Source organism: Lonchura striata, chromosome 1 (genome assembly GCF_046129695.1).
Source record: "Lonchura striata isolate bLonStr1 chromosome 1, bLonStr1.mat, whole genome shotgun sequence".
Classification (NCBI taxonomy): Eukaryota; Metazoa; Chordata; class Aves; order Passeriformes; family Estrildidae; genus Lonchura; species Lonchura striata.
In genome coordinates this window covers 132,418,487-132,441,487 of record NC_134603.1, presented here as the reverse complement: position 1 = coordinate 132,441,487, position 23,001 = coordinate 132,418,487, and the positions used below count along the sequence as shown (strand labels likewise).

Below are 23,001 nucleotides of genomic sequence, written 5' to 3'. Positions count from 1 at the left end.
GGATTTTGATGATGACTCTTAATTGAAGAACAAATCTATAGAAAAAAATTTCATCACAGATTTAGTGTTTGTTTTGTTCTAGAAGGGCAAATATCAAGTTGGTTGATGTTTCTGTAAGCATTCCTCTTCCTTGAAAGGCTGTATCTTTCTGAAATAAGGGAGTAAAGTTTGGTTGGTTGTGCATGGAAATCTTAGACTTTTGTGAAAACTGCTAAAAGTTGCCTTCTGACTTTTAGAGGGGTTGAGGAAGTTGTTTTTTTCCTAGAAGAACTTATATTCTTCTTAAGTCAGAATGTTTTCTGAAATTCTAGGTAAGACCCCTCCTTCCACACACTGGGATTTTGTTTCTTTTTGAACAGATATTCCTCAGGATAGAGAATTAGCCTACCTTTTCTGAAGTATATATTCATTCTTACAATTAGTGCCAATATAAAGGTTTTGAAAGTAGCAACTCTTTGCAGTAAAATTTCCATAATTTATTTCCAGTCTCATAAAATTCCTAGTATGCCTAAATATCAAGACACTTGGAAATATTACTTTGAGAGCTTTTTCAGAGACTACTGCTGTCTGTGATATTCCATAAATTAGCTGCTGGGTTTTGTACCAAACTGCTTCCATATAGCTCAAGTATACTGTCATCATTTCACATCATCTTGAGTAATATTATTTGAAATGCTAGACTCCATGTATTAGTGTGTTTTCATCCTGGGTCAGTTTTTGGGTTTGGTGGGGGGTTTTTTGGTGTGGTTTTTTTCGGGTTTTGTTTGTTTGTTTGTTTGTTTGTTTGTTTGTTTTGTGTAAGGGAACAGTAGATAAGGGGAGATAGAGAACTTGTGATATGCATTTATTTCAGGTTTTTGTTATTAGAAAAAAAATACTCTTGATGTAAAATCAGGATATACTCAGATTTTGAAACACACTGTTAAAATAGCAATATGTGAGAACAATCAGAAGTGTCCCAACAGACTAAATAAAAGTCCTGTCTGGCCCCAGTAAAGCTTTCACTTACTGTAATTTCCACTGATATTAAGAATAAAAATATTTCAATATGTCTTAGAATTAATCCTGTCACTGGGACATATTTAACTCATATAAATAAGAGCTGTACATACATGCATATGTATGTGTGCCTGTGGGAGACCATGAAGGATAGAAAAATCCATATCCTCTCTGTTTCCTTCTCAAAAAACAACATGCGAGTCTCCCAACTTCTCTTTAGTCTAGAATTAAATTCAAGAGAAGTTTCTTGAAGGAACTCTCTTACAATCTCTTCAAAAACAAAATTGATCAACTAGGCTTTGGGAAAAGAGGCTTCTCACAACTCGTCACAGCGTGCTGCAGATGTGAGGGTTCAAAGACTTTCAGTACCACCTTATGGTGAGCATAGTCTCACTGCTTTCATACAGGCAAGAGAGGGGTGTCCTAAATGCCTGATGATCAAATCTTTCTCACTGTGTACTTGCATGTAAAGGGGTGTGTGGCTGACCTGTGTAAGTGATTGATGCACTACACCTTTTATCTGTGGGACACAGCCACCTGCAAAAAAATCTCAAATGTTTGTGTTCCTTACCTTCATGCACCACACGGGTGGCATTACTCAAGATCTGGCAGTAAAGAAAATGTTGTTAAACCCCTATTGATCAATACTGATCCTGGTGGTACTTCAGCCTTCAGTAGGGATTGTTGCTGTGAAGATGCTGATGGTAACAATCACACTGATGACCATGCAGTTGTTTCTCAGTACAGTACTGAAAGAGGACAGGGATTAGTAGATATCAGGTACTATTTGTGATACATCTTGCAATTTGGTGGCTGCAAACTCTTAAGTCCTGTTCACTGCATAAATTTTTCACAAAAGATACTAAGTTTACAAAGTGTTTTCTGTTGATAGTGCTTTGGATCATAGAGAGAAAATAAAATTGGGCAAGTTCAAAGGTATCTTTTCTTATTCTATCACTACACTGAGGATGGCGACCATCTCTGTGACTTTAACATGATTTTTGGCCATGGCCTTTGGAGTGCAGAGGAGAGTTTGTGTTGTATATGAGAAAAGGAGAAAGAAAGGAAAAGACATTTACCAGGGGAGATCCAGATGATCTCGTCAATTATCTCTTTTGGAAGGAGAAGGAATTAGGCCTGAGAACAAATACAGTGCTTAAAAACTACATTGGGATCATTGAAGGTCATACCCATTTCCTACTTGATGCCATATATATATCTGGGACATGGGTGGTAAACATTTTCAGAGTAAATGCTGGGGTTTAGTTACTAAGGTATGCAGTGTAGCATGTTCCCTTTTTTAATTATGAGACTTAGCAGAAATAGATTTTATTGAATACCTGCAGTAATCTGAGTATTATTATTTTTTGGCCACCTGACTATGCTATCCAGATCTACTCACATAACCTGCACTATTCCCAGGTAACTGACATGATGTAAACTGTGATCTAATGCACATTAGCCACAGTTCAAAGACATTTTGATCACCACAAGCACTTCTGCTTAATTTACTGTCAAATATGAGCATTACTTCTTTGAGCTTACCTTGCTCTGTGTGGACAAGTCTGGCTGGGTTTATGTTGCTGCCAGATACTACCAGCAGCTCTACATTCTTTGGCTCTGGTAAGCAGAGCACCTTTTGGGAAAAAAAATCTCAGTTTGCACTGGCTAAATGAATATCTACAAGTGTAGAAAAACCACTACTATGCTTTTGAATATGTTTCATCAAAGGAATAGTGACTCTGAATGCTTGGAGTTCAGAAGTATTTGAATTGCCAGTGTAAGGAGTTGGGCATTGAGGCAGCACAGAATTATACACAAGTTGTTCAGTCTCAGAGCTGTCAAGCCACCCTGTTCATTTTCCTGCAGCATTTAAAATATGGTAACATGGATCTCCAGGTACAGTGCTGCATAAATAAACAAGAAAATGATCTTGAGTCTGCCAAATTCTGAGGCTCAGAGACTTCACCACAAGTACAGCAATAACATTTTAAGTTTTCCAGAGCAGGAAGTCAGTGATCTTGTTTGAGTTCTGTGGTCATGGCACATGACTAGTGTTTGTTAGAGGTGGTTAAACCACAGGAAGAGAATGTGTGCCAAGCATGAGCAGGTTCTGGTGTTGTATCTTGCTGTGTCACTAGCTGGCTGGATTTCCTCTGTTTTGGAGCTTCTGAAAGTGTTCATAGCCCAAGGAGTCTGTAGGTATTTTAGAAGGATGCAAGTTATTTTAAAAAGCAGTCCTCTGAGACAGTTTTGGTTTCTGCCAGCTAGTGGGCAGTGGACTTGAGTTGGATACTAAATTTAGAGATGCAGTGTTAGCCTACTACCTTCTCATTCCATTGCCTCGCAGGAATGTTGCCTGACAGCTGTTTGTTGGGGAAGATTTACACTAATACATAGAGTTTCTAAAATACATATCATTTACTGTGTAAGCAATACTGAAAACTCATAATTTACTATATAAATGCCCTGCATCCCTGCATTTCAGAATCTACTGTTACCATGGGCAGGTCATCACAGGGTTGCAGGATGCTTTCATATGCTCCTTCATTTAAGTTTTTGCATGGAAACATAAAGCCCTTGTGCAGAACTGATGAACATGAAAAGAAGATGGATGTTCACAGTGGAGTCCATGCAAAGACCAGCAGTATAAGTGTGCATCAGCTCATAATTTGTTGTTAAGCTCTCACAAGCCAAGCACTTGAGCCAGTAGTATCAGCTATTTCTCAAGTATTGCATACAATGGTCAGGACTGGCATTTCCTCATGAGTCCATGCTAATCACAGTAAAGCTGTGTTGCCTCTAGATAGACTGCTACAGAGTTTGCTTATCACCAGTTTGTCTAGCTTTGTAAAAGCCCACATCCTTTTAATTTGTAGCAACATGTCAGAAAATAAAACTCAAAGGCTTTGAAGTAGGTACTGTCTTTGTATTTCCTGCTTAGTGTGCGAAGTATGATCTGAATCTGTATCCTTGACTGAAACCTTTTGAATTCCCTGTGTTAACATAGTGTTCTGTGCACGTGAGTCAAATCCTGACATTTCTTGGAATTTTGATTTGGACTTGGTATTATCTTCTTCATGTTATACAGTAAATGACAAGTCACATAAAGCAGATGACCTGTTCCCCAGAAGGCTGCATGGGGTGATGCAAAATGTGAAATGAATAATATATTGCAGGATTCTGTTTACTCTGTGGCCACAGACAAGTAGTTTAATGCAAGTGATGTTTTATAATATCACTAATAGTCAAACAAATATTTTTTTCATTTTAAATTCTCACTCATTAAGACATGCTGAGAGCAAAGCAGCATTTAAAACCATTGAGGAAAATCTTGACACTTGCTAAAAAAAAAAAAAAAAAGGTGGCAATGCACTTGAATGTCTCAACATCCAAAGAATACATTTGCTTAACCAAATCTTTCAGAGTACATTTTTTCCAACATCATTAACATGATGCACTCATATAAAAGCAATGATTAATAATGTGCCATTATGTTTTTCTTCACTCTTTTGAAAGAATTAAATACAAGCCATCAAAGAAAAAAAATCAGATGAAGAGATGGGCTTGAGTTATTTTTATAGTTCTTCAAATGGTGTTCCCTGATTGTGGGAGAGTTTCAGCAGGAACAAAATGTGTAGCTTGATGCAGCCTTTGTTATGGTGATTTGGGGAAGGTCTGTCTGCATTATCCTGGCTGGTACTGCAACTCCTTCTTTATGGTTGAGGGTGTTAGGCACATTTCAGAAATTTACTGTTAAGGCAGTTAAACAATGCAAGTAACACATTTTCCCTTTAGAAGTGGAAAATTGCAGCTCATGTGGATAATTTCATGCTATTAGCTGTGATTGCATATGGCAAAATGGAATGGCTAATATCAGAAGCTATTGCTTTGGATGAGACGAGCTTAAGCCCTAGGTGCTACTGAAATGAGAAACAGGGCTTTTACATGGAAGAATTCTGCTCACCAACACAGAATGAAGGGTCTAAGATTTTCCTTCAGGAGCATGTAAGTTTTCAGTGGCTATGGAATTGAAAATGTTAGCGCTGTTGCTGGCTAAGGAAACAAAATGTATTGCACGGAACCTCGGGGAGTTACAATGACAACTCTTACCTCACAGGGCTTTGTTATTTGAAGTAAGACAACTTCTTTTCTGTGCCTTGCTGCTCCTTGTAAAATAGTGAATTTCACATTCTGCCTAACTGGCACAGTGTCTGAACAACTACCATCTGGTAATTTAATGTGCAGCAAAAGTCAGAAGAGAAAATTTTCTCAGGGAAAGTATGTTTCATGTAATTTATGATACATATTTCCTCAATGTATGCATTGGTTCTTTTCAACCTGTAATTTGTTTTTCATGTAAGATGAAATCCCTTTATTTTGAAGACAAAAGCAAAAGTCCCACTTATTTCTGCATTCTGTGATGTGTTCTTGTCGTCCTGGTGTCTTGTTTACTGGAGCTGTGCTTTGCTTTGACAGCTACTTTTTTCATTAATTGAAGCAAAAATGATTGTGCTCATTGACACTAATTATGTACAATTTGAAACAAGATATTCCTTTTTGTTCATTTTTAGCTGCCTGACGTTCCTCTTCAAACACTCTGGCCCCTAAGGCCAGTAGAATATTGTCTGCTCTTGAATTTTTTCCCCAATAATTTACTCCTTCATATGTGTTCATTTTTATTTTTTTATTCAGTACTTTTTCTTAGCTTAAGTCTTTGGAGAAATCAGTTTTAACTAAATTAATCTGTTTTATTCCTTTGCCAAAATGGGTGAATGTAATTGGGATTTTGTATTAATGTATTTCTTTAAAATGCATATGTAGCTGTGCCAGATCTGTTTTGTTTTACATAAGCAGGGCATGAGTTTAGTGGTTAATGATCCTGTTTCTGCCTCTTCTTTGCTTGCTACAAAGATTTCCTTGCCACTGATGATGGACCCACCAGGATTTTTTTTAATGTAGAAATTACAGTTGCATATTACCTTTTTTGTTTCAGCGATAATGACTGCAAAATGGAAAGTACATGGACTGTTAGTATTTTTTCCCCACAAAAATTAATTTCTCTGAAATCTCAGTGTGATTTTAAGAGTTAGTCTATCTGCTTCTGGTTGCCCTGATAGTGTGTGAAGGTGGCATTACATGCTCCTGGAAAGAGCCAGGAGAGTTAGCAGCCAAATTTTCAGTTTAGACAGCTACTGCACATAGCCAGGGACAATAAAATAGAAGCAGAAGTTACTACAGGTGTAGTGTAACACAAGATTTTTTGTGTGTGTGCATAAGATCTAGACATACAGAATGACAATTTCAGGTGTTGTTTTGTTTAGCTATAGTGCTTACATGCCTGAAAACTCCAGTGAGATGGACTATGTATTCTTTGCTTCTCTTAAATAAGGAAAGAAGAAGCAAAACCAGCTGTTAGCTTTTTTTATAGAAGACTATTGAGATTCTTAGGCATATATGCTTAGTAGGCATGAAGTATATAACATAAATGGTTACTGTTTATTTCATTGGAGAATATGTTACTATATATAGTGGCAGCAATAGCTCACCAAAAAAGTGCCTCACTTTACAGTGACTATTTTAAAGTATGAATGTGCATGTTCATGACTTTCTTTTTAGTAGTTCTCTCAACATCATAAAATTTTATTCAACTATTTTATGCTTTCTATGTGTTTTGGCTTTGATTTTTAAAACTTCAGTGGTTTAAAAAACGAGGAATGTAGGTTTTTCATGATCTTTGAAGGTTCCTTTTAACCCAAACCATTCTATGATTCTGTGTGCTGTCTGTATGTCCTGTGCACCTAGAGTCAACATCTTGCATACACTGCTTTTTAGAGAGATTTACATAAGCCTAACAACAGCAGAGAAACTGAATTAAGGTAGGAAGTTGAGGTTTGAACTGTTGTTCAAACATCTGAGTTCTTACCTCTTGTTTTGAAAAGTCCTTTTGTCAAAAAATTACACTAATAGAACATTTTAGCAGTATAGGGAATATACTTCTGATAATAGTATTATGTTTCTTCATCTCAGAAACAGAAAGCTCGTGAAGAAAAACTTTGAATAGTTTTGTCAAAATTTTGGTGGTGTTACTGCATAAACATGAAAAAGACTGCACTGGTCCCCCCGCCCTTCCTTTTCCATGTATTTATTTAGTCCCAGGCCTTATAAATCCAGATGTGGTCCTGAGGGAAGTGTTTGCTTTATAATGTGTTTGCATAGTCATCTGCAAGCCAGCACTGTTTGTGATCTGTGCACGCTGTACTCCAGTTCCAGAGGGAGCCCTGCAGGAGCAAGGTGGTACCATTCCCCTTAGGGATGGGGAGAGATGAGCACAGATATGTGTGCAAAAGACTGAGTAGGCAGCTTGGGGTTCAATACTGCAAGCTTTTTCTCTGCAATATTGTTGTTTTGTTTGGTTTTGGTTTTGGTTTTTTGTTAGTTTGTTTTTTGTTTTTGTTTGTGTTTTTTTGTTGTTCTTGAGATACTGATTGCAGCTTACGATTTTTCAAAATCCTGTTTTGTCAGCGAATTGTTTACACCTCATGGTTTACCAACACAAGAAACACCCACATTTATTGTTCCAAACTAGTTCATAGCAGCTCCTTATTCAGGTTGAAAATTGAATAAACTCTGGCTTCAGACCCTGAACTTGTTTGACTCTGACACTTGGTTTCTTTTTCCTACTCTTGTCTTTCTGCGTGGGTGTGACTTTTCTCTATTGTTAATTTGTTTATAAAGAACAAACTAGTGAATTTTCAAATTCAACATGGAACATCACTGGAGAATTACTTCATCCAGATGACTTTACTAACGACTAAGCAAGACCCTGTTTGTTGCATTCTGTGTTTTTCCTGTTTAGAAAAGATTCACTGTTAAATCTGAAATAAATTTGGAGAGTTCTTCCAGTGGAAAATAGGTCTCACTTGGAAAAGGATTGAACTTCAAAATACAGAGCCAGTAATGCTCGAGAACTGAGTTATTAGTGCTTTAAGACACTGTTTTCTCTTCTCTCTTAATGTACTGAAATACTACTGTGGAGTTATATTTTTTCTGGTAGAATTCACCAGTACTGGGATTATAGCTAACGACAAAGATAACCTTTTGTGTATGCAGAATGCTGTGATTGCACAGTATGTTAATTACACTTTGAATAGTCTCTGCATAATAAGAGGATAACTGGAATTTCTTAAATGCTATAAAATTAAGACAGGGGAATATGCTACAGATGAAGAAGATGAAGACATGGGACCTGTCCTTCCAGGAGGTGACATGGCTATTGAAGTGTTCGATCTCCCTGAAAATGATGACATGTTCTCCCCCAGTGATGTGGACACCAGCAAACTTGCTCACAAATTCAAAGAAGTAAGTTATACATCAGAAAATACTACTGACATACATCACTGAACCAGATTTCTAATTATCTCACTGCTTGGGTTTTTTCTCTTGAAAACTGGAATGATTTTTAGCTTCTTTTATGCTTAGTACTTTGAAATTAGTCAAAAATTTCTGCTTGACAGAAGTAGAACAGGCCTTTGGAGATATTTTGGCATCAGCTTTCAGGTGACTGTTGTATTGATGAGGGCAATTTATAAATTTACTTTTCAATATAGAAGTTACTCTGCCTCAGCACCTAGTTTGACCACATAGAAAAAGTGCAAGTTAATTCATCACTAGCAGGGTGCTGTGGTTTGGGGTTGGTTTTTTTTGGCTTGGTTTGCTTTGGTTTGCTTTGGTGATTGGGAAAAGCAAACAATAAATGTGAAACTCATCCTATGCCATTACACAGTGACTCATCAGTGTACAGCCATGTCATCTGTTTGACTATGTATTTAGAAAGATGCTCTATTGGGGAAGCAGCCATACTTCAAGATGGTATTTTACCAAAACCATACCAAGTTTATGGTTAGAGAGTATAGTATCCACCTGTACTAACTGTGGTGTTCATTGTGGTCATTGAATTAATATAATTTCACATACCAAAGTATGGAGGGACATTTCTTCTGTATTTTAGGCTATATGCTTTGATGTGGCATCTTTTTAAACTTTCCTGAATTCTCATGCAAATAAAGATATGAAACAATGGATATACCTAAGCTTACAGTAATGGGCTAAGTGATGGCAGTGAAGAACTTGTTGGGGTTTTTTTTTTAAACACAGGAAGATGGAAGGGTGGAAAGTAGCCAAAACCTCATGGGAGATTTAAGCAGCAGAACCTGGGCCCACATAGGAATTTTAAAATACCAGGACTGCCTTTTTATCCTTCACCACTTATCTTCTTGCCTTCACTCAAACCAGATCTTTTATCTTGCATAAATATATTGTTGTTACCTGCTAATGAGAGTCATGTGTGGAGAGTAATCAGTCAATGAGCAACCAATCTTTCCCTTTTCTGATGATAACCCTTGTTACCATTGGATGCCTACTTTTATTCATTGTTGGTTCCTGCAAGTTTTGTACACTAAATTATTTTCTCACTCCATATTTTGAGTTTCATACTCTTACACAAATTAGCAGAACATTTTATTTCATTTTCTAATACTTTGCATCATACATAGAATACAGTCTCAAAGCAGTGGGAAGATGCTACTGTCCTCTGCGTGCCAGCAAGTTTTCCAAGGCTGTGCACTGATGGGCAAGAAACTCACCTTTGAATAAACTACCTTTGAATCTGTGCTTGAATACAGTTTCCATATACTTGAACTATTGCCATACTTGAGCTTGTCCAGACTGATTTGAAGTTATTTGCAGACCTGTCTTCTGTAATGGCCTTAAAACGCTGTTTTAGAGGCTAGATGAAGGTACTTTGGGATCCTTGAGTGTAAGTGTAGATGAGAGCCTGAGAAGAAAACATTAAATGCTCCTGCCTAAGAGTGGGCTCTTTGAGCAGCCCACGCAGTTACTGCTGTTCTGAGCACACCACTTTTGTTTCACGGATTGTCTCCAAGAGTACACAGCTGCGTTTTGTTGGCTGATGTCGAGTGAGTGCATGTATTTTTCTTGGTATTTGCCCTGAATCCTTTCAACACTGGAGGACTTGTTCATGATCACACTGCACAAGCCCACACAGTGTTTTCTGGAATTGTATTTAAAGAATAACTGTTCTTTCTTTTTCTTACTCCAGAGATTAATGGAAGTATTAGGCAAATGGGTAGGACATAATCTTTAAGCATAATAGTTTGACCTAATTAGTTGAATTCAGTCTTCGCAACAGAAATCATGTTCCCATACTCTGCGAGCACTCTTATTTAAAATGCCTTGCTTTTGGAATGAAAGTCAGAAGAGAGATGGGCATTCCTGGGTGAATCACTGTACTTTTGAAAGTCTTGTTTTCCTGGCTGTAAAGCAGGAAATACAGGACTGATTTTTCTTAACTGCTTCGAGAGAGAGCTAGAAATTTTCTTTTAGCTGTGATGATTGAAGAGAGACAAGATCTGTGGGGAGAAGGGACATTTATGTAAGAATTCACTATTTCATATTTTAATTAAATATATGAAGAATGGATGATCATTATATGCAAAAATATATATTGATTAGGTAAAAATTGTCATGGTAATTATTAGATTCTATTGCATACTTTCCTTCGCAGTGTACTCCTGATATTTTAGCATTTTCTAGACTTTCATCCCATTCTACCTTTTGCAGTCTTGATGAATTCAGTCCATTTTCTCTAAAAGTTACCTTTTATAACAGGTTTTATTGTTTTGTAGAAAATTAATCAGCTTTTCAAGACATACTTGAATAGGAAATGTGCCAAAAATTACTCAAAATGTCTTTGTTGAAGTGAAGCTTTCACAATTTTATATTGACTTAAAAGCCAAAAAAAAAAAAACCAAAACAAAACAAAAAAATAGTATCTGCCAAGAATTTGTCTGGCATTAAGTAGGACATGGAATAAAGATTTCTGGTCCCCTGTTAGCAAACTTGCTTAAAAAATGTTAGCTATGGAGTCCAGATTTTCTTGCCAAATAATTGACCTTGCCTGTTGTTTAGTCTAACCTATAAATGTGTTAGCATTTCTCATCTATTCTACAAGCATAATTCGTTCTTTTTTTTACACATTTTTCTGTTAAGCAGAAAAGTGTCTTCTTTCTTTTCCTCAGTGGGATCTGCTGTACCATGTACTGATTCAATGATTTGACTGGGTACTCAGTACTCATTTTTTTAAACTCAGTAACAGAGAGCACAAAAATAACTGTTAAAAACCATCTGTACCTGAGCAGCTTGTTATTTATGCAACAATTTGGAGTTTATTTGTATGTAATAATAAGCTCTTTAAGTGCTCCGTATGGATTTGTGGGGTTTCAGAAGAGATGGGTGTGGACTGTCAGCAGGTAGCCTAAGGCTTTGAGTCTTGGCTTTTTGGTGTCATCATGAAGTTTGAAAAAGGGAAAATCTAGCTCATCCATTATTCCCCTGATTTTATCTCATCCCAGAACAGTGTAGCAGAACTAAGCAAAGGTTGGGCATTTTATAAGCACCATGATGTTTTGAGACAGTTCTTTAATAATTTGTCACTATTAACAAGAATGCAATGGGGAGAAAAACCAGTTCTCAGTCTCTGAAAATTGTAGATCAGCGGTTGGAATGACTGAGCTCAAAACTTGCAAGTAACCTCATGCAAATGCTAATTGAAGTATCTCCTTTTTTTCCTCTAATATATATATAAAAAGGTGTGTGTCCTTCTCATCTTCCTGGCCTGCTAGGTGCAGTAGCTTCACTGGCAGCTTCTTGCCATTGCACCAGCTCCAGGGCTGCCAGGTGCCCTGCTCCCAGCTGCACTGGCACCTCTCCATCCTGGAGCAGTAGCCCTGCTCCCCTGTGATCCATGGGTTACCTGTGTCTCTGCAAGCAGCTGTAGTCAGTGCCTGGTTTTGTTTGAAATGAAATCTCCTTTCACTGGGCACAGGAAGAATCGTAACACTTTTCAGTGCAAAGTCAAAAAGTGAACATAAGTAACAGATGATTGTGGAGACTAGGACTTCTTACAGTCTCCTCTGGAAACTGTGACCAAGAAATGAGTGTTGGAAAGAAGATTCCTAAACAGTGAACCGGTGTCTCCTTATTCTTTCCAGCATAAATTCAGGACTTCTCCACCTTAAAGGACTAGGTTTATTCAATAGATTAATTAAGACTGTTTTGCAAACCAAACTATCTGAGAGTGTGCATTTCCTATGCCACAAGAAGTGGCATTCAAGAGACTTCATGAAAAAGGAATTTCTACATTGGTTTTGAATTCTTCAGAGATACTTGTACTGGTCAGCTCAGTGATAGCTCCATTACTTTGAAAATTATTCCTCTCTTCCAGAAGAACTTCTTTGATTTATTTGCAGATTTTCTTGCTAACAGCTGGTTCTTCAACAACGTAGCCATTGCTTCACCGGAGTTGTTAGTTTATGGTTCAGTACAATGACCTCATATACTCTATTAGCTCACATAAACTATTCCCAAAAGCTCATGTTTGTCTTGTAAGAGAAGTAACTTGCATGTAAAACATGCTTTTCCATAACTATTCATTCTATTCATAAATAATGGATGATGCCTTATCTCCAGTGCAGTGCTGGCTCAGGCTTTAATTCATGTTTTGATCTTGTCCTCAGCTCCATACCCAATATACCCAAGTCACTGATTCAGTGTGAGGTTTTGGGGCCTGTCAGTAGTTTGTCTGTGCTGCCTGCTTTAAAATGTACAGCAGCAGGGATTGGGGTGCAGGCCAGTATTGGGTACATGTGCATGATCATTTCCATTTAGATTAGGGTTATGCTGTTGAACTGTGGTTCAGTTTATACTTCAGAGTGTTCCTGGAGCCAGACCTTTGTGGCAAAACTAAAGGTGTTTCAGGACATTGCCTAATACAATCAGAGTAGCAGACTATGGTAGACTGTTCCCTCCAAAGGAACATACAAATGTAGGTTAGTACAGAAGAAATCCCACAGCAGGTGTGCAGGTGGGTGCCTGGTCCTCCACACCAATCCTTTCCCTGTACAGACCCCTGTTGTTGTGGCTGCTTGGTGATGTAAATACAATCTTTAGCACACTGCCTGGGCTGTTCATCTGCTTTGCAATCGCTTTGTTGTTTGAGTGCTGTTGCTGTTATTTACACTTTCCCTGTTTAACTGCCCTCAACTGAGATTAGCTGGCTTGTGCAGAGAAACTTCAGCTATTGGTGAAGGATAGCATCAGTTTACCTTTCTTCTTGCATGAAATAAATGTGGAATCTTCCCTCAAGGTTTTCCTGACTTCTTGAGTTGTTAAATCACTTATTTCCATATTTGCTTATTTGTAATGTGTTTGCTTTAATCAGTGCAGTGGGACTTAAAGCACTGGGATGTATTTCACATTCACATCAGACAAGAGCAAAGCCCAGCAGGATAACATCTAATTTTTTTAAACATAAGACATTTGGTTTTGCTAAACAGATTGGATGTTCTGATTTGAAATTATGTGTGGTTAGACGGCATCCTATCTTTAATTAGGTTGCACAGACTGAGTCATTTTGCAAGCTAGACATTTTAATTTACAATCTACTGCACTGCAGCACTCTTCGGGGCCTTCTGCTGTGTAATAAGGTATTCAACTTGCAGCACAGGCTTTAAAAATACCAGAGTACTCTCTGTGACTTCACTTGTTTATTTTATGTTTTCAATTCTAGTTGCAAATCAAACATGCAGTTACAGAAGCTGAAATTCAGAAGCTGAAGACAAAGGTAAGAATCAATATATGGTTAATACATAATAGTTTTTTCTTCATGCAAAATCAGATCTGAAGAATTATCTTTATGTGGGTGGAGAAGTCACCATCCTTATTAAAGGCTGATTAAAGGCTCTGCTAAATCTTGTCTTGGTGTATATTCTTTATTCCAAGTTTCGAGTAAAAATCTTAAGTGCTGCTATTAAAAGAAAGTGCCAACTTTTGTAGCTTCAACTAAACATATGTTTAAAGGGGTATCATAATGACTAAATTGCAGATTGCTAGTTTTAAAATTCTGATGCATTTTTTCTGGTTTTAAAATTATATTTGTCTTGAATATCCAAGTTGAAGTTGATAGGTTTTTATTTACCAGTGATGTTAAAGTATCCCTACGCTACTTTCCATCATGGACATTTTTTAAAAACGTGACTATTTTAAAGCTATTTAATAGAAATTATTTTTATTCACAGAAGAAAAAGTATTGTTTCATATTGTTGCAGTTCTCTTTAAAAGAGTCTAGGAAGGAAAATATGATCCATTTAAAAGAAAACATCTCACAATTAGTTGCTAGTTGATAAATTAAATTTGCTGTAACAATAAAAACAATTGGGTTTTTTTTTTGTACTAGGGTAACATTTATGGGAATCTAACTGATTATTCAATTGTTCAGCAGTATTAAATTTTATAATGACATCCTTCTCTTTGAGTCTGCATACATTATAAAGTATACAAAATAAGAAAAAGAGAAAATTGTACTTCAGGAAAAGATTTAAGATTATTATTTCTTTCCAGCAGCATTTGCACTCACTATTATTTTGTATTTTGCATAGTGTTTATTGAATCTGCATAAATTACTGTTTAAAAAAATTCAGAGTGCAACTGTTTTCTGTGAGGACAATTTTTCTTGTCCTGTCTCAGTCCAGAAAGTAAGAAATCTTTTCTTCCTCTGCTTTTCAGTTCCAATCTAGCAATTGGAGCCACACAGTCGATCCTTTGGGACTGTGCCGAGGCTTATTGACTTGATGGCATCAATGTGTGGGTGTAAACATTCCTCTCTGTAAATCCATTTGCAAAATTAGGGTTAATGTGCCTTTTAGTGTTGGACCTTTTTACCTCATTGTTTCAATAGAGTTGAAGAAAATGTGTCTAATTTAGGTATATTACTAATAAAACAGCAAACAAGTTAATTTTTTTGGTGTGTATAATCCATAATGCTAGCAGAACTGCCTAGAGCAAATTAAGAACTCTTGATAAATAAACAGGGATGTTAAGGCATTTTTTGTTTACTAAATTATAAGGGCTAAATCCCACAAAATGCTGTATAACCCTACCCTTATCCAGCACCAAACACTGAAACCTGCAGATAGCTTCAGTTAGCAAATGAGAACACTAAAGCAAAACAAAAAAATCTGGAAATCAAATTCCTCCTTCCCAAAACAAGAAATGCCATCATTTTCTGAAAGTGTGTGAATGCTTTATAGCACCTGAGTCACGTGCACAAAGCAAAATGCATCCCATGTGCTGGCTGATTTACCCTGCAGTTTGCCTGAGTACTGCACTATTGACATTTTTAAATGTCAGCCAGTCAAATAGGTTAGTATAACCCAGAGAAGCATAGAGGCTGCACTGGAACACTGAGCAAAAACTCTTCTTGGTTTTATGAGGAAGAATAATACATGTATCAGCCTGTTTTCTTTGTCCTGGAATACTCTTCCCACTGCTAGCATATTGCTATCATAGTTGCTGATTTACTGATTCTCTCAATTTGTGTTGTTTGAATTAATCCTGAACTATTAGGCTGCACTTTGCAGCTTTTTATGGACTGCATCTCCACTCCTTTGTTCAGCTGCAGGCTGCTGAGAATGAGAAGGTGAGGTGGGAATTGGAGAAGACCCAACTCCAGCAGAACATTGAGGAGAATAAGGAAAGGATGATGAAATTAGAGAGTTATTGGATTGAGGCACAAACCCTGTGTCACACAGTGAATGAGCACCTCAAGGAGACGCAAAGCCAGTATCAGGCTCTGGAGAAGAAATATAACAAGGCAAAGAAATTAATCAAGGATTTTCAGCAAAAGTAAGCAGCTACACCAGGCTCAGCAAATGATTTAATGGCCAGTTAGAAAACATGTATGTGATATATTTCAAAATATGAAACCCACTGTTAAACACCTGTAAGGTAAACACTGTTTTCCACTTTTTTATTAATGAAAAGCATGGACTCTTTCTGCTATGGAAAAATGCCAGTATGGAAGCTGTAGTCATACTTTACCTAAATAAAGACCTAGTCTGTAATATTCCAGGTTGGTATGTTTCAGAATTAGGACATAGCTTGATGTAATTGCAAACAACTAAGAGTAATCACAGTAAAGCATTTGATTAGCAAAGTTTGCAGCAATTTATATGGGTACTGTATCAGCTGGATTCACTCCTGATGTGTACTTATGTAACATCAAAAAGAATACTGTTTTGTTACATTTTACATTTTATTTTTCTTCTTCTTGTAGATGCCAAGAATATTTGAGCTGAATTGAGCTAACTGATGATTTCCTGGCCCCCTCTGTTTCATGTGGTTCCCTCTCCCTGGTGGCTAGCAAGAATAATATCTTACATTTCTATAACAGCTTCCATTCCCCAAATTACTTTTTTTCTTTTTTTTTTTTTTTTTTTTGCAGCAGCAGTTATTTCATTTTCTGCTGAAATACACTTATTTAAAGAGGAATAATCAAAGACATACAGCAATGTCAAGTGATAATAGGGATTGCAGAAATGAATATACTGTCCCATTAAAAAGGGGGTTAGATTATCAAAATATCATTACCTATTTTGGAATTTCGTGACTGTTCCAAAACTAGTTTGCATCCTGTGTGCTTTCTGTCACAAATGTCTTTGCTATTCTTTTTATTCAAAATAAAAAGAAGAGATAAGGCAAGTCACTAGAAAGAATTTGGATAGCTTTCTATTGACATTCTGCTTTATATTAGTAAAAGATCTAGTCAGTTGTTTTTAAAGACTCCTTTACTGACATAACATATTTCCTTTAGAAAATTAAATTTATACCTGCAAACTTAGAGGTTGTCCATTCTGTGAATAAGGACAATCATACTCTAATAAAATAAGAGACTTTGCTCTATGTCCTACAAGATAGAGCAACATAAACTAAGCTATGTTGGTTTTGTTATAAACACATATTACAAAAAGATACCAGTTTAACAGTTTTGATTATTAGTGAGAACTGAGATTTTTTTTTCCAGATAAGTTGTTCTTGCCATTTTTATATCCTTAGCATATTCACTTAGACTAATTGCTTAGGGTTTTATCCTGATTGCAGTTTCATTGTTCTTACTAAGTGAGTGATAAATTATTTGGTAAGGACAGATTTTTCTGATGAGTAGCAAAACATTTTTTTTTCACTCTGATTGCTTTGATGACAGCAAATACATCCTTTTTTTTTCCCCTAAGAGAGCTTGACTTCATCAAACGCCAGGAAGCTGAACGAAAGAAAATAGAAGATTTAGAGAAAGCACACCTTGTAGAGGTTCAAGGCTTACAAGCTCGTGTGAGTAGCATTTACTCTTATATTTGAAGAATGAGACAATTCTGTGTGATATTCTGGAAGAACAACATCTCTAATGGAGGGGGTATATTGGGGTGAATATTGTTGGTAATACTGTGTCGTATTTCTTTCAGATACAAGACTTGGAAGCAGAAGTTTTCAGGCTAATGAAGCAAAATGGAAGCCAGGTTAACAATAACAACAACATTTTTGAAAGGCAGACATCTTTTGGAGAAGTTTCTAGAGGAGATCCAGTGGAAAATCTAGATACTAAGCAAGTGACCTGCCTGGATGGCTTAAGTCAAGGTTTGTTTGAACCAAACCGCAACTCCTATGAATCATAGAATCATAGAATGGTTTGGGTTGGAAGTACTTAAAGACCATTTAGTTCCAATCCCCCTGCCATGGACAGGGACACCTTTCACTAGACCAGGTTGCTCAAAGCTGCCTCTGACCTGGCCTTGAACACCTCCATGGATGGGGCAGCCAGAGCTTCTCTGGGCAACCTGCTCCAGTGTCTCACCACCCTCACAGTAAAGAATTCCTTCCCCATATCTAAACTAAATGTCCCTTCTTTCAGTTTGAGCCATTACTCCTTGTCACTGGAGTTCCTGACAGAGTCCCTCTCTGGCTTCCCTGTGAGGCCCCTTCAGATGCTGGAAGGTTTCTGTGAGCTCTCTGCACAACCTTCTCATTTCCAGGCTGAACAGCCCCAACTTTCTCAGCCTGTCTTTATGGTGGGCGGGGTGTTCCAGTCCCCTTATCAATATTATGGTCTTCCTCTGGATTTGATCCAACAGTTCCATGTCCTTCTTAGCTGGGAGTCCCAGAGCTGGATGCAGCACTCCAGGTGGGGTCCCATGAGAGCACAGGGGCAGAATCTCCTTTGACCTACTGGGCACCCTGCTTTTGATGCAGCCCAGGATTCCTAGAAACTCTCATATTATTTATTTCTCTGTTGAAAAAAAGCAATACATTATGCAGTAATTTAAGTTCTAGCAAGCACAGAGGTGTTTTATTAAAATTCATATTTTGGCAGTCATTTCATGTGTGGACTCCAACAATGTTGCCTTATAAACAAATTAATTTTAACTACATTTTTAACAAGTTATGTGTATAAAAAAGAGCTAATCCTGCTGAAATGGTATTAAGTGATATGCAGACCTTGTGCAATTGGTTTCCACAAATCTTCACAGATCTGTTTTTTTCTGTTTTAATGAAATCTCTGAAGTTCAGAAAAGCACCCAGGATGACAAGACGGTCTGTATTTCTGCCATAGAGACTCATTAAGTGTTATAAAACACTTAATACTTAGCAGTGGTGTTAACACAAATCCTTCTAGTAGTTTGTTTCAGGAGAAGAAACTATGTTTTCTTCACTTGACTTAGAAAAATGATGCTTACATGTACTGTTGTAACAATGTCAACACACATCTATGGCTCAAGAGCTAAAATCCAGGAATTTGTACATGTTAAAGAAAAGAAAAATTTTAAAATTCATTCTAACAAGTTGGAAGTTCTTAGCACAGTATTAAAAATCTGCATGTCAGTGCTTAAAAATTATGTTTTTTAATCAATGCATTTGCATGAAAATTTTCAAAGGGCTGCCTTTTTTCATTCCAAAAATGTTTTCCTGGAGAAATATTTCCAGTGTTAATTATTTTTGAGTGTTAGACTAGATGATCTCTAAATTTATACACCCAAGTTTAACCACATGAATACAAACACAAATTATTTGCTAGGAAAAATTAGTAATCGACAGTGATTTTTTGAAAGCAAAAGCTGCATAGTTAGACCTTAGATTTCAGGCTTCATTTGTGGTTTTAACAAGAGGCCTTCATTTTTAAAATAAGAACATCTTTAAATATGCTGCAGCACTCTTTGACTTCCATATACCTTTTCCAGCAAATTCTGTGTCATTTGCTGAGGTCTGTATCAGACTATAACGCAGTGATACTTGCTCTGCAAAGAGCCTTGTCTCTGGACCACTCTTGTTTAAAACTTTTAAGAAAAGAACTTGACATCAACCCATGGATGTTTACAGAGGAGCAAGGGAGTTGTCCACAATGGACAGCTGGAGATGAGTAGAGTCCCTCTGGTGCTGTGGATTGTGCACACTGCCTTTGTGACATTCACACAGGTGCTCCAGTCTCTTTTCTGGCTCATCTTTGGCAAGTATAACACATGCTTCTTGATCAAGCCTCTGCATTGGGTTCATGGGGTAGGACTGCATGTAGACAGCCACATCCCAGAATTTTGTCCAGAGATTTGCAGGTCTGTTTTCCATTAAAAAATTGTAAAAATACAATATTTTAATTAAAATTGTATCAAGTATGGGGTTTTTTCTGTGTGATCTGAGGTGTTTATTACATTCTTGCATGGTTGGAGACTTGAGAAGAAGCAATGGATGCAACCTGATGGATGCAAACATTTGAGTAAAACTGTTGCTGACACTGCCAGTGCTCTGGCTGTGTTCAGCATACTGCCAAGACTGCACGACTCCTCAGGCTGTAACATAACCTCACACTGGGCTTAAGGGGCTGCCAGTAACATCAGTGGAAGTTAAAAACAGAAAATCAAAACTACCATGTCCCACATCATTCCTCCTTTGCTTTGCCAGGGAATACTAGGCTATGGATTGTGTTTCCTTTTCGAATATGTGGTTTGTTCTGAGAGTGCAGCAGTATACTGTAGCCTTCTGGTTTAGTGATCATGAGCTGTGTCTGCAGTAGACAATCAAGCTGTTTACTGGCAGGAGTCAGTGGTTTGAAATCTAAACAGTTCAATGCTGAGGCCAACTTTGACAGTCTCAGACTTCGACATCTCTGTGCAAGTTCCCATTCAAGCCACTTTATGTCTCTGCTTTCTGGGTGTCTTTGGGTACCCAGGGATGCATTAGTTCACAGAAGGATATTTTAAATTCTTTCAGCCTGTCTAATGGAAAAACAGTGGGAGTACAGGCGAGCTCTTTCCTGCTTCAGAGTGGTACTGAAATAGTTCAGATGGAAGAACGTTGGAGTCAAGTGGTTGAACGTCTGGTGAAGGAAAGTCTCATTACATTGACTCTGAGAGTGAAACAAGAACTATTATGACCTTTATGTAAGAATTTTCCAGACACCCCAGTGGGCTGGGAGATTACTGCAGCATCATGTGAGGTTGTGGGTTTGTGCTGGGAGCTGAGGGCCAGCCTCTCTCTGCAGAAGAGGTAGCTGGGACTGGGGGTGGCAGCACGTGTGGCTGGGGCAGAGACCATCTGACAGCAGCCCAGTTCCACTGCAACAAAGCAGGGCAAGATGGGGTGGAGGAAGTAGGAAGTTCCAGGCCAGATGGTCTTTTCCTTTTAGAAGGCCCATATGAGCACTTCTGTAAATACCATTTGTAGTCCTATGTTTATAGTTTGCATAATGTCAGCAGTGAAATGAAGGGATGTATAGAAGTCTGTATACCTGAAAGAACAAATACAAGAAGTTCAAGCTATGTGTAGTTTTCCTGTGGAGTACTTAGGACAGAAGCATCATTGCAAGTCAGACAATGCTAATTATCCTGGAGTATCATGTGAAGTAAAATTTAACTCTTATACATAGAAGAAAATCAAAAATATCTGTAAGACCATATTTTAATTTATTAGTGTATTCTGAATGCAGTATATAGACAAGTAAATGTATCTAATGGATTATGGTTTGGGTTTTGCAGTGAGGGTTGAAAAAAATTGTTAAAACCATTATCTATTCTACTTGTTAAAACCAAAGAATCTATTCTTTTTCTAGTATAAAATGCAAAATGTTTTTAGTCTTAGTCACTGCAGCTTTGAAAAATGTTAAATTTGCTGCAATACTCAGATTTCATTTGAGTGGATGGTTGATAACTAAGACAAGTACAGCTATGTTAGTTTTAGCTGTAGAGGCAAGTCATATATGAAGTGTTCACTGTACTTTGCTCATAGGACATTCAGGAATCAGGTGTCTTTGAAGCCAGGCTAGTAAGATGGTTTCATTATTCCATTATTTTATAATAAATACTTCTGCTGTTTTCATGTATCGTACAATGATGTTTGTGCCCTGGTGGAGGAGAACTCTGCAGGCCAAGCAGATGCAGCTCCCTCTGAGGGAGTCTAAGTGGATCTACTTTTGGGGCTGGTACAGCTGGGTTTGTGTGGTCATCTGTGTAACAGTGGGAATACTTAGTTGAATTCTTAAATATTCTTAATTTTTTGCTATGCCCTTGCTGCATCTGTACAGCTAAACTTGTTTATGCAAATAACTTTTTCTGGGGGTACTATAGGAGTTACAAAGGTACAGGTACAAGTAAAATGTATCTTTTCTAAAGTATTCTATGATTCTGTGCAAAGTGCATGTGCTTGCAATTGTTTGTACAATTCCTTTTCTTAGGAAAAAATAATGAAACATACTTCTGCTAAACAGTTTCAAATGACATTTCCATACAGATTTCAATGAAGCAGTTCCAGAAACAGAGAGACTGGACTCCAAAGCACTGAAGACTCGAGCTCAGCTCTCGGTGAAGAACAAGCGGCAGAGGCCTTCCAGAACGCGGCTGTACGACAGCATCAGTTCGACTGATGGGGAGGACAGCCTGGAGCGAAAGGTGAGAAGGGCTCTCCCCTCTCTTTCCAGCTTCCTGTGGAGTGCTAGATTGCCCCTGCAAGTCATTTCATCCTCTGCCTTTATCCTTTCATTGTAGCACAGGCAGTATTTATTCCTCTGTAGCCGTTCTGCTGTGAATGTACTTGAGTGATGTGCAAGTCCAGTCTCCTTTTGAGTCAGCACACCTGTTTTTTTTTGTTCTGTTGTGTTTTAACTGGAATCCTGGTCTTTTTGATTTACATGTGCTTTATAACGCAGAGCGGGTCTTTGCAGGAGGTGAAAGGAGCTTGAATTGTGCATTTCTCTATTTGTTAATTTGTTACCACAATTGATACAATATTTGCTCATTGTTTTGTCCTATTCTGACTTCATCTGAAAGCAGATGCGAATAAACAACACTGTGTTGTACCAATAAACAACATCAAAGCGTAATGCCTTGAACTGCTACAGCATTTCATACAAATAGAAAGCTAAATAATGAATAAAAGATTTGCATGTTCAAAGTAAATCTTGCTCTGTTTGCTTACTAAGTGGTATAACCTGCTTTATAATCTCTTATACCAACAGCCATCACACAGTTACAGTAGTCCCATGCACATTTCAAAATCACCACTGCCCTTATGCATGAGAGCATCCTCACCAGCATCAGATTCTGGTGCTTCCTCCCTCTCCCCCGTGGCTAGCAGTGCAGCAATCTCACTTGACAACCTATCTGAAAACCAAGAAGAAGAACAGCACCACAAAGGAGGTGTCCTTTCCCCATATGCTCGGGGAGACACTCCACTTTCCTCTCCTTCAAAATCTGGGCACAGCTCTGAAGCATCTCCTTTGCATCACCCAGCTGGCAGGAATATTTTACAGGATAAAGGTATTACTGTTTCTTTTACAATAAATTGATGCATCATTTTGCTCACTTAACAGCTATCCACTTTATTACCTTTTGTCATGCAGTAGTGCCTTAGCAACTAGAAGGTCATCATCTTGTAATTTCTTTTGCCTACCTGGAAGTCAAAAACTTTAAAACGATCTTGTATGATGGTATAAGAAAAGGACAAAGTTTAAAATGGGATAGGGAACCGCTTGCTTCCTTTTTTTCAGGCTTTCTTGGAACTCACTGAAAAAAACAGGGGGAAATTGCCCTTAAGAAAATGCTGTATTGT

General features: G+C 37.6%; 1 protein-coding gene across 5 annotated transcripts in view; it reads left to right on the top strand.

Annotated features, from left to right (window-relative positions):
* The window catches only part of PPP1R9A (protein phosphatase 1 regulatory subunit 9A), a 130,603-nt gene that overhangs the window by 88,067 nt on the left and 19,535 nt on the right, over positions 1-23,001 (top strand). For 3 of the 5 annotated variants that reach the window (XM_021538387.2, XM_021538389.2, XM_021538386.2), the window contains exons 7-13: positions 8,206-8,361; positions 13,649-13,702; positions 15,533-15,762; positions 17,148-17,244; positions 17,376-17,547; positions 21,685-21,842; positions 22,409-22,709. In XM_021538387.2, the coding sequence (XP_021394062.1) occupies positions 8,206-8,361; positions 13,649-13,702; positions 15,533-15,762; positions 17,148-17,244; positions 17,376-17,547; positions 21,685-21,842; positions 22,409-22,709 (1,168 nt within the window). The remainder of the gene's footprint in view (positions 1-8,205; positions 8,362-13,648; positions 13,703-15,532; positions 15,763-17,147; positions 17,245-17,375; positions 17,548-21,684; positions 21,843-22,408; positions 22,710-23,001) is intronic. The other 2 variants (XM_021538391.2, XM_021538390.2) reach the window with 1 other exon arrangement.